Source organism: Ctenopharyngodon idella, chromosome 9 (genome assembly GCF_019924925.1).
Source record: "Ctenopharyngodon idella isolate HZGC_01 chromosome 9, HZGC01, whole genome shotgun sequence".
NCBI lineage: Eukaryota > Metazoa > Chordata > Actinopteri > Cypriniformes > Xenocyprididae > Ctenopharyngodon > Ctenopharyngodon idella.
Genome location: NC_067228.1, coordinates 1,106,334 through 1,118,447, shown reverse-complemented (window position 1 = coordinate 1,118,447; position 12,114 = coordinate 1,106,334). Strand labels below are relative to the sequence as shown.

Here is a 12,114-nt window from a genome sequence, read left to right as displayed (position 1 = left end):
TGCCACAAACTGAGCGAGAGCATGCAGTTACTGCTCCTGTCACTGGAGAAGCTGCAGCTCCACCATCTGTCATCAGGAGCCGTCTCAGGCAATGTGACGAAGACCAAGGTTTACCTGCACAAACACATTTGCTTTGTGTTCAACGCGTCATGTAATCTCCACATGAAACGTGTCGGAGCATCACATCAGTGATTTTACAATGTAGCAAGACAGAAGTGTGAAGGTAAACAGTGTAAACATGCATAAACAGAAAGAAATGGAAGCAAAAACTGCTATTTATACACTAGAGCTGCATTAACTAAAATATCCCATATATATACAAACATGAAAAGTGAGTGAGCAAATGAGTAAAATCTAAGTTTATTTAAGTTTAGAAAAAGCAGCAAAAAGTCTCTTACATATACAGTATCCATCATGTTTCATACAGCGTAAAGTATGGAAAGATTTAAAGAAGCAACATGATTGAAACATGTACATGTCCATCAGTACCCTGTTAGGCAGATTAATATTGACCAATAATAATTACGGATCCTCTGGTGAAGCTTCGCTGGAGCTTGTGTGTCACTTTGTTGCAGGGAAAGTAAAAATCATTAATTAATAATGTTCAAAACAGCTGAACAACGAAAAGAAAAAAAAAGTTTTATAAATCATAACGGAAGATAATTACAGGAACTGACAGTATGCAAACTTCCTGTTTACAAATTACAATCACTGGAAGCTGGACACTGAAATTTAGAACAATTTGCGAAAACATTTAAATCTGTTCTCACCGCAGCTCGTCTTTCTGGAAAACAACAAAATCACTTTAAAGTTGAAGCGTGTCATTTCTAAATGGCATGACATCATCAACCAATGACATGACATTTGGGGGCGGGGCTATCTGTTTGACTGACCAATGGAAGATGGGGAGTGTGTTCAGGAAAGCACTCATTACTTTTGCTATTCCATTTGATGCAGTTTCAAGCAGAAGGACATGAGTATATGGATCTATGGAACTATTTGTTTAATCCACTGTCACATAAATAATGTTTCGTAATGTTCAAACACAGAGGGATGAAGATGGCAAACGTACATTCAGAACTGTACACGAGCCAATGAGAAAATGTAATTGAAAGCAATACTACAAGCTGCAGATGTTCTTTTTACAATTTATTCTATATGCTATATACACTATGCACTAAAATAACACTATTCAGGCTGAGAAGGAGAATACATCAGATGATGTCTGATACGAGCTCTTAAAGGTGCTGTAAGCAATAGTTTAAATGGAATAATACATATACAATCTCTCTACAGCCTGACAGATATCAAAGAAACACGTGCTGTAAGAAATAAGAAGAAAAGAGTTTTAGCCAATCAGAAACGCTCTCCACCTGTCAATCATTGTGTGTGTTCTGTTGAAAGCACTTCCAGCACCTTTAAGATCTGACTGAAGATCCTCTCAGAGTTTCACACTGCAACCTGATCTCATGTTTAAAATGTAAGATGTGACTCTTGTGGATCCTCAAACAAGATTTTTCTCGAAATTACAAAGTATTCAAGCACTTTTTGAGTCACACTTAGAAAAACACTGGGAATGTGGTTAATTAAAGTTTCATTTGGCACAGAGACAAAATATTTTCAGAAATCCTCTTAAATGAGCCACAGTGATCAATGATCCCATAAACCACTGCTGCACATGACAGACAGAACTCACTCTAGAACAACAGAGGGAAATTCAAAGATTGACACTAGATAGACAGATAGATAGATAGATAGATAGATAGATAGATAGATAGATAGATAGATATAGACTGATGATAGATAGATAGATAGATAGAGAGATAGATAGATAGATAGATAGATAGATAGATAGATAGATAGATAGATAGATAGATAAGATTGAACGAACTAATGATAGATAGATAGATAGATAGAATGAACGATAGATAGATAGATAGATTAGAATGAACGATAGATAGAATGAACGATAGATAGATAGATAGATAAGATTGAACGAACAAATAGATAAGATTGAACAAATGATAGATAGATAGATAGATAGATAGAACGGACAAATGATAGATAGATAGACAGATAGATAGATAGATAGATAGATAGATAGATAGATAGATAGATAGATAGACTGATAGATAGATAGATAGATAGATAGACTGATAGATAGATAGATAGATAGATAGATAGATAGATAAGATTGAACGGACAAATGATAGATAGATAGATAGATAGATAGATAGATAGATAGATAGATATGATCGAACGAACAATTGATAGATAGATAGATAGATAGATAGATAAGATTGAACGAATAAATGATAGATAGATAGATAGATAGATAGATAGATAGATGACATAGCAACCATCCAGAACACACTAGCAACCTCCCAGAATACTCTAACATCTGCATAGTAACACCCTAGCAACCACACAGTAACAAATGCCTTAGCAACTTGCATAGCAACATTCTAGCAACCACCCAGAATGCCCTAGCAACACCCTTGCAATGCCATAACAATACTCTAGCAACCACCCAGAATACCCTAGCGACTGCCTAGCAACACCATAGGAACAGCCTAGAAACTGCATAGCAACATTCTAGCAACCACCCAGTACACCCTAGTAACTGCCTATGAAAGCACTAGCAATGCCCTAGCAATTGCATAGCAACACTCCAACAACCACCCATAACACCCTTGCAACTGCCTGGCAACACCCTAGCAACTGCTTAGCAACACTCTAGCAACCATCCATAATACCCTAGCAACTGCCTAACAATGCCCAAGGAAATGTCTAATCTATCTATCTATCTATCTATCTATGTATGTTTGTCTGACAGACTGCATTGCCTTAAAGCCTTCATATTTCAAGCTTTTAAACTATTTCAATCATAAACACATTTAAATTTCAAGCTATTAAATCCATTTCAAACTTTCTGGTCAGGCTTTCTACATCTGACATAATTATGACTATCAGGTAACAGTGCAAAAACACCCCAAAACTGAGTGAGCAAATCCCCGTCCTGCAAGCTGGATCTGAGCGTTCAGAGAGTTACTGTGATCTGCCAAGTTCTCCAGCATCATTCCACCGCTGTGATCCAAATCTGCATATATCTTCTCCATCATTTGATGAATTACTGCTGTCATGATCAATAGCGCGTTCACAAATTCACCTCCTGCTTTCACAGGCAGTTACATGAATTAAGGGCCGTTCACACCAATCATGAAAACTATAACGATAACTGTATTAGCATCCACACCAACGCACAATTCTATTCTATTCTAAGCACGCTGCAGTTTTATCATCTGCCACTTTAAATGCTCAAGCTCTTTAAAGGAGGATGAAATCTGATTGGCTGTCAGTGATTTTATCATTCATCAGCTGGAGAAAAAATCGTTCTGTCGATGTTGCCATTTTCGTTCCTTTACATTCAGAATGAACTCCATCTTTATCGTTATTGTTATACTTATCATGCTTGGTGTGAATGGGCCTTATATTATTATTATATTTACTCACCCTCAAGCCATCCTAGGTGTATATGACTATCTTCTTTCAGACGAACACAATCAGAGTCATATTAAAAAAATATCCTGGCTCTTCCAAGCTTTATAATGGTAGTGAATAGGGGGCAAGATTTTGAAGCCCAAAAAAGTGCATCCATCAAGTAATCCATGGGGGCTCCAGGGGGTTAATAAAGGCCTTCTGAAGCGAAGCGGTGCGTTTCTGTAAGACAAATACCCATATTTAAAACTTTATTAACTATAATAACTATGGCTGTACGCATCAAGTTACGAAACAAGAGTAACCTTTGATATATATGCTAAATAAAATTGGGCCCAACACTGAACCCTGAGGAACACCCTGTCGAACAGGCATGATATCAGATTTATGATTTCCCAAGCTAACAAACTGGACACGACTGGTTAAGTAAGACAGTACTGCGCTTCACACTGAAACATGCAGCGCATGTATTTATTTACTATACTCCTACATATTACGTCATTCGTCGCGTCAGACATTACGCTTCCACTGTAACTCAATTCGTACAGCTGTCTGCCGGAAGCTAGTTTTTATACTTAATAAAGTATTAAATATTTTTCTTACAAAATCCTATTGCTTCACTTCAGAAGGCCTTTATTAACCCCCTGGAGCCTTATGGATTACTTTTATGATGGATGATGCACTTTTTTGGAAATCTCGAGCCCCATTCACTCCCATTATAAAGCTTGGAAGAGCCAGAATATTATTTAATACAACTCCGACTGTGTTCATCTGAAAAAGTTAGTCTTATACACCTAGGATGGCTTGAGGGTGAGTAAATCATGGGTTAATTTTCATTTTTGGGTGAACTATCCCTTTAAGATGCAGGTATTTGTGCTGCAAAGATACGCGCAAAAGCGTTTCGCGAATTTGAGAGTCTGAACGATAAATCGTCTCACACGTTAATCAGGAAATCAGGATGCCAATGATATTTCTTAATTTACGTAATCATATTTTTTGAGTGCTTCGATCGCTGTACCATGAATGCGAAAAATGATTACATTCACTGATCACATTATACAGGTTAATAAGTGTAACGTTACTTAATTCATAAAAGAGTCCGTAACAAAATAACACCCTCAGTGTTTGGGTGCGCATCTAAAGAGTCTGTCAGCTAGTTATACTCGCGTCGTGGAGTGTCCGTGAGGGAGACCCGTGCTGCTCGGAGTGCTGTTTCCGAACGCGTTAAAGGGGTTGTGATATGACGGCTGCATTCCCGCAAAAGAGCTGGGAATCATCGTGATGGTGTTCGGCGCCATGAGCGGCACGTCGTCGGGCGATCGGCGAAGCGTAAGCGCGTAATCGGGTGGACAGGTCAGGCGGATCATGTCGTGGCCCTGCAGCGAATCGCAGTCGTGATCGTGGTCGAGCTGTTTCATCTGCAGGGACATCAGCTCCTCGCTCGGCACGCGGGGAACGTCGTTTGCGAGGTTTCTCGGAGGACTGAGCCGGCGACTCGACTCCAGCCGGTGTTTGTCCTTTTTGTAGTAGAGCGCCGCAAACGCCAGGATGTTCAGGAAGAGCAGCGAAGCACCGACGGCGATCGTCACACTCAGCTCGGTGGAGTAATCTCGCGCCTCGATGATGACCGTCCCGTCGGCGTGCTCGGATGTCTTCTGCTGATCCGACATCTGTTTGGTGTTGGCCGGAGGAGCGGGAGGATGGCGAGTGGTCGAAGGCCAGAGTTTGTTGGACAAGCGTTTGGTGTAGGAGAAGGGCGTCGTGTCTTGCGGTGGGATTTTGGTCGTCGATGAAACGTACTGGAAGAGTTCGTTGATGTTGTGCAAATGCGGCACTAACTCCAACCAAAAGGCAATCTTGGTGGCTCTGTAGTGGTCGCGAACACGAGGCTTCAGGCCGATGTGCAGGTACAGCTGGTCTTTAGGGTTGTACTTAGACCAGGCCACCTCCTCAAAGCGGTTCGGTTTAGTGTGGATGAATTTTGTGTCTTGAGGAACTGGTTGATTTGGGTCTCTGTAAAGTAGATCAACACAATATGCCTTTAATGGTGTTATGGGCAATATATACATTTCAAAAAAGTGCAATACATACAGTAGTGGCCATAAGTGATGTCCAGAGGGGATATTTGTTTTTTATGACCCTACAAGTTTGATTAAACAATCAAATCATGAGGAAAATATTTGATATTAAATATTTTAAATATGAAAGGAGAAAAAAACACAAAACTTGGTTAAGGTGTTTATCTGACAAAATTATTTGTCAAAAAAAGGCAAACTACAGACATAGGTTTTATTTACTATGCAAAAAAAGTGCATTGAAAAACAAAAAGCAAACATGCAAATAATCGAATCATGTGGTTTTCCTCACTCTAATAGATTATAATATTTTTTTTCCTAATATCATAATTTTTATGTGAAGCCCAAATGAAATGGCTATGAAATATTATAGGAATTTAAGCATAGGTAAAATAGACAGATCACAGATTTAATTTATGAATTTATGTTTAATTTCATTGGTGTCAGTGTACTGACACTAAAATAAGTAAGACATTGACTAAAATTCACTTCGACAATGTCTATTATTTCTTTAATAAAATAAAATAAAATAAAATACTGATTGTATGTGGTAAATTATTTAATATATTAAATATGTTAATTTAATAGAATTTATTAAGTATATTACATGAAATAATGATGAATAATTTTTGTGATACTAGAAGTTGTTTTCTGTATTAAAAAAAATAAAATAAATAAAACGCTTATTAAGAGGAAAATAAAAAGGAATATGATTGCAGTTTCCATCTTGATATTGTGGTTTTTAGCATTTTAATTTAGTTTGGTTATTTTAATATATTAATAATAATTTATATAACTTTTTAATCAATTTTAATCTAATTTAAATTCTTGCGGCAAATACAGGTAAGAATGTTTAGATATTTGTATCGAAAAACAAGACATATTCTGCAGTGAGGTGGTTATGTATTTTCTCTACTTTATTAGTTCATGTAAACACATGCGTCATGTACTCACCCAGTTTTGGCAAAGTTAGTCCAGTACGTCATGACCACGGCGCTCAGCATAATGTCATTCTTGGAAAAGTTGCAGTTGAATAAATCTGTGGGTCCGATCATGGGAATGCCGAAAACATACGGAAGTTCGTCTCCATGTGCGGAATCGGCCCAGGCAGGCTTCATATCGCTCTGGCAATGGTGGTAAAATGCATAAAAGTACGTCGGTGATCCGTACTGAGCATGCAGATCCGCTGTAGCCACGGCCGGTGCCACCCACTGGTGATCCGTGAAAAGCGCGACCAGCGTTTTCCGCCGCATCTCCGGGTTTTCCCTGTCTGCCCAGTCCGTGTACATGAACTTTATGGTTTCCCGCAGGGTGTCTTTTCCTTCCGGGTAGCCGTACAAGTGGTCGACAAATTCTGATACCGCAAACTCAAAGTCGTTGCCGGTTACTCTGTCCTCGCTGTCTAAGATACCATCCACGAACTTGTATCCCTCGCCCTGGTTGACTCCCAGCATGATGTCGTAGTTCAGGAACTCTCCTTGCTCCATGAGGATCTGCGGGTCATCCGGAATGACGTCTCCGTCGATCACGGGTCCGAAGGCGATGTGGTATTTGGCAGGGGTGATGTTCTGCTCGATGAGCTCCTTGTAGTTTTTGTTTTGGAGGCATTCGACCAGCTCGACCGTGTCGTCTTCGTTGCATCCGACCTTCTCGGCCAGCATGCGTGTGTATTTGGCCGGCTGGTAGTTGACGGCCCAGCTGGAGAGAGCCGTGCCGCTCTGAATGATTGCTTTCTGAAACAGATCTGGGACACAAACACTCGCTGTCAGAGAGTAATGAAACATTTAAACATTTAAATATCATGATTATTCATAGGGCTGCACGATTTGGGGGGCGGGGGATTGAATTGCAAAAATTCACTGCAAAAAATGATGTTCTTCCTCAGTATTTCTTGTTTTCCAGTACAAATATCTAAACATTCTTAAATCAAGATACATTTACTGGAGAAGCAAAATGACTGAAGATATTAAGACTGAGTCTAAGTGAGTTTATGCTCAAAACAAGAACAAATATCTGGCAATGGGGTGAGAAAAATAAACTTATTTTAAAGGAAAAACAAGATTATTTTTCTGACCCCACTAGAAGATATATATTTTTTTTTTTTTTGTTTTAAGCACAAACTCACTTAAGTTTGATACTTTTTTCAGCATATAATATCTTTAAGTAATTTTGCTTCTCCAGTAAATGTATCTTGATTTAAGAATCTTTAGATATTTGTATCGGAAAACAAGACAGAAATACTGAGGAAGAACATAATTTTTTGTAATGTAATATTTCACTGTAAAATATAAATAATTAAGTGTTTAGGAAAGACATTTACATTTCAACAGTAAAATTGCAATACTAATATTTCTGGCTTTCTTAATTTCTTCAAACGTTAAACCATCAAACTTTAATTTTGATGGAAAACAGCAGGGATCCTTACAGCTACTCTTTTGTTGATTCATGCTTCAGTATTTCAAGACGTTTGGCACATGTTTTGTTTCCAAATGCAGGTTAAATCGACTAATTAAAATTGGGCCCAACACTGAACCCTGAGGAACTCCCTGTCGAACAGGCATGGTATCAGATTTATGATTACCCAAGCTAACAAACTGGGCACGACTGGTTAAGTAAGACAGTGTTGCTCTTCACTCTGAAACATGCAGTGCATGTATTTATTCAGTTAAATCACAGCCCTCATCATTTTCTTCAAACGTAAACCATCAAACTTTAATTTTGAGGGAAAACACCAGGGATCCTTAAAGCTTCTCTTTTGTTGATTCATGCTTCAGTATTTCAAGACGTTTGGCACGTTTTGTTTCCAAATGCAGGTTAAATCGACTAATTAAAATTGGGCCCAACACTGAACCCTGAGGAACTCCCTGTCAAACAGGCATGGTGTCAGATTTATGATTACCCAAGCTAACAAACTGGGCACGACTGGTTAAGGGGAGATACTACAGGCAAAAACACTGTTTTTTCAGGAACCTGTCAATTTTGAGATTTTGCACTTTTTGGCTTTTCATAAAGTGTTTTTTCAGACTGGTGGAAAGAAAACATCCAAAATACATTTTTAAGTGTATATCTTATAGCACTTTATCTATTTGCATCTATAGATTTCAATTACAGTAAATATCTTTAAAGGCTGTTTTCTCAAAATAAGTTTTTTCTCCTGCTCTGCGTCAGAAATCTCCACTTCAGCAGAACTTATATACACCAAACTTAACAGTTTTATTCCTATCTATATTCTGAAGGCTTTTACAGATGGATTTGTTGATATATCATTCCTATCCTGAGTTATAGGTCCTTTTACTAAAAAGGCTATTGTCAGTATTCTCTAATTTACTAAAGTACAAAATAAGATATCCAGAATCCCCTCTGTAAAAGCCCTTACATCTAATATGTCAACAAATAGAACCAAGAATTTTAAACCTGGACCTTTCCAATTTCCAGATTTTGTTTTTGGAAATGTATGCAAATGAGCGTATATTTAAGTATATATGGCCTCATTTGCATAATAAAACATAAATTTACACAAAACTTGTAATACATTTTTTTCTTATGTTTACACCAGTAATAAACTGGAGAACTTTCACAGTGATATCTTCTAATTTAAAAAAATCCCTATTCACCTGTAGTGTCTCGCCTTAAGTAAGACAGTGTTGCTCTTCACTCTGAATCATGCAGCACATGTATTTACTCAGTTAAATCACAGCCCTCGCCATTTTCTTCAAACGTAAACCATCAAACTTTAATTTTGATGGAAAACACCAGAGATCCTTAAAGCTTCTCTTTTGTTGATCCATGCTTCTTTTCACAAGTGTTTCAAGACGTTTGGCACACATTTCATTACCAAATGCAGGTTAAATCAACTCATTTTTCCTGATAATCTGCCCAAGTGGAAGCATATATGTGTTAAATAAGATTGGGCCCAACACTGAACCCTGAGGAACTCCCTGTCGAACAGGCATGATATCAGATTTATGATTACCCAAGCTAAAACAACTGGGCACGACTGGTCACAGCCTTCGCCATTTCATAATCGCAGAAATCCATATCGTGATTTCGATTAATCGTGCAGCCCTATATATTCATACACTTCAGCTTAAAATGCCTCAGTCTTCAACAGACCTTCAGAATAGTGTGAGAGGGTCAGCAGACTGACACACGAGGCTCCTGCTCCAGAGCCAAATATAGTCACTCGCTCTGGATCTCCGCTGAAAGCCTGAATGTTCTCCTTCACCCAGCGCAGAGCCTGGATTTGATCCAGCAGGCCGTAATTCCCTTTTGCAGCCTGATCTCCAGTGCTGAGGAAACCTGCAACACAACATCTAAAAGATCAAGATTTGCAGCGCTGTACACACGTTTGGATATTCAAAGGTTTTTAGGCTGTTGGACACATAGTAAAAAATTATGTTCTTCCTCAGTATTTTTGTCTTATTTTCCAGTCCAAATATCTAAACATTCTTAAATCAAGACACATTTACCGGAGAAGCAAAATGACTGAAGATGTCATTAAGTGAGTTTTCGCTTAAAATTATCAGAGGGGGTTTATTAAGTTTATTTTTTGGACCCCATTGGCAGATATTTGTTCTGGTTTCAATTTCGATGACTTCTTCATTATCTTCAGTCATTTTGCTTCTCCAGTAAATGTTGATTTAAGAATGTTTAGATATTTGTATCAAAAAACAAGACAGAAATACTGAGGAAGAACATCATTTTTTTTGCACATTAAATTCACATGAACATACTGTAGAAATCACAGCAAAATCACATTTCATCATGTCTCCAGGTGCTGGTATTTCTTCAATCCAAACATGTTAGAATATTGTTGTAATTGCAGGTGAACATTAGCACTTTATTTTCTGTTCATTTTGCTCGTCTTCAGTGGTTACGTCACGTCCAGCAGAACCTTTAAAGCATTTTCAATTTTTCTCAATGTACGTATCAGGAGCAGCTCAAGATATGAAACAGCAAACTCAATTTCCCTTGAATCTGCCCTTGAGGATCAACACTCTCATCTATCATATACACGTGTTGATGCATTTTGGTAGATTAGTGCAGCATTAAACACCTGTTAATGCTTCTTCACCGGCGTTTAGACTTCCTTTAGCTCACTTGAAGAAAAAAAAAGTGCAATCGATATACAAGAGGTGGATTTTGTGTATGTTATTTATTGATGAGCTTCATCCATCATCTTTTAGTATCATATACAAGCATCTCTGAGGCCGTTGCATTATTAATTCCAGCGCGGTACACAAATAAAAGCGCTTTGGCTGACCTTCACCCATGATGCATATATCTCCTGACTCCAGGCCAGCGTTTGATAAAGGTTAATTGAAGTCCTCTTCGGTGATGTAGGACTTTCAACTGGGCAATTTATTCCTGAGCAATAAACACACCGGAGCTTCGCCTCGTCCTTCAATGAGCCGTGCGACCATTAAGACAAAGGTTTCGCTGTTATACACTTTGAAAAGTGGCTGGTTATCTATGATAGTGAAGGAGCTAAACGAGCTCTTTAGCATCTGATGTCTAATGAGACAGATTCTGATGTCATCTGTTTATTTTGTAGCAAAATGCCGTGAGGGAAGCAGCATTCATCACACACTAAACGTGCCGTGTGTTTTCCCACCACAGTATCTATCAGGGCCGTTTGCTTCAATGAGAAGATCAATTATTTACACTATAAAAATATATAATATTGTGCAGCAGACTTTTATCAGACTATTATCGATAACTAAAACTAAAACCATAAAAAAAAATGTGTTACATGACAGAAAATAAACGTTAACTGAAATAAAACAATATATTAAAATAAAATAAAATGTATAAAAAAAACTTATTTTATTTCAACTAGTTTCCAAGGCTTGAAATACTAAAAATGAAAGCTAAAAAAAAAAACAATAAATCAATAAAAAATAACAAAAATGATATAGAAATATTTAAAAAATAAAAAACTAATAAAAACAACAAATTTATTAAAACTAACTAAAATTAAAATGAAAACGGAAAATTTTAAATATAATCTAATTCTAATAGACACTGTGTCAGTAATGATGCTGAAAATTCAGCTTTGATCACAGGAATAAATTACACTTTAAAATATATTCATATAGAAAACAGCTGTATTGAAATGTAATAATATTTCATAATTTTTACTGTATTTTTGATCAAATAAATGCAGCCAACTTTTAAACGGTAGTGTATTTCAATTCAATTCAGTTTTTATGCAGTTTTGTTCCAAAGTAGCATTACAGAAAAGCTTCAAATGAGCTCTGTTATCTGCAGACGACAATATCTTCAGCACAGATCAGTGAATTACATCCGTCTTTTTGACAGAAATATTTTGACTTGAGATGATAAACACTGTCAGTTGAATTTCTACCTGAAAGCATCAGACGCTGCAGAAGGAATACGAGACAGAGCTTGTTCAAACAGACTCTTCAGAAGCTGTCAGCTGAAGACGAGGCCCGGGGAGTCTTTAGTTTGTCGTTTCTCCTTGGACCTCGAGCCTTGATCTGCTACAGTGTCAGTGAATCTGTCCCTGCTGGACTGTTTT

The 12,114-nt window shown here is 37.6% G+C and overlaps 1 protein-coding gene across 2 annotated transcripts in view; it reads right to left on the bottom strand.

Annotated features, from left to right (window-relative positions):
- Positions 1-344: 344 nt before the first annotated feature.
- The window catches only part of nlgn4xb (neuroligin 4 X-linked b), a 30,336-nt gene continuing 18,566 nt past the window's right edge, over positions 345-12,114 (bottom strand). For both annotated transcript variants that reach the window (XM_051906777.1, XM_051906778.1), the window contains exons 4-6: positions 9,687-9,872; positions 6,528-7,317; positions 345-5,511 (exon numbers count right to left, since the gene is read on the bottom strand). In XM_051906777.1, the coding sequence (XP_051762737.1) occupies positions 4,656-5,511; positions 6,528-7,317; positions 9,687-9,872 (1,832 nt within the window). In that variant the 3' untranslated portion in view covers positions 345-4,655. The remainder of the gene's footprint in view (positions 5,512-6,527; positions 7,318-9,686; positions 9,873-12,114) is intronic.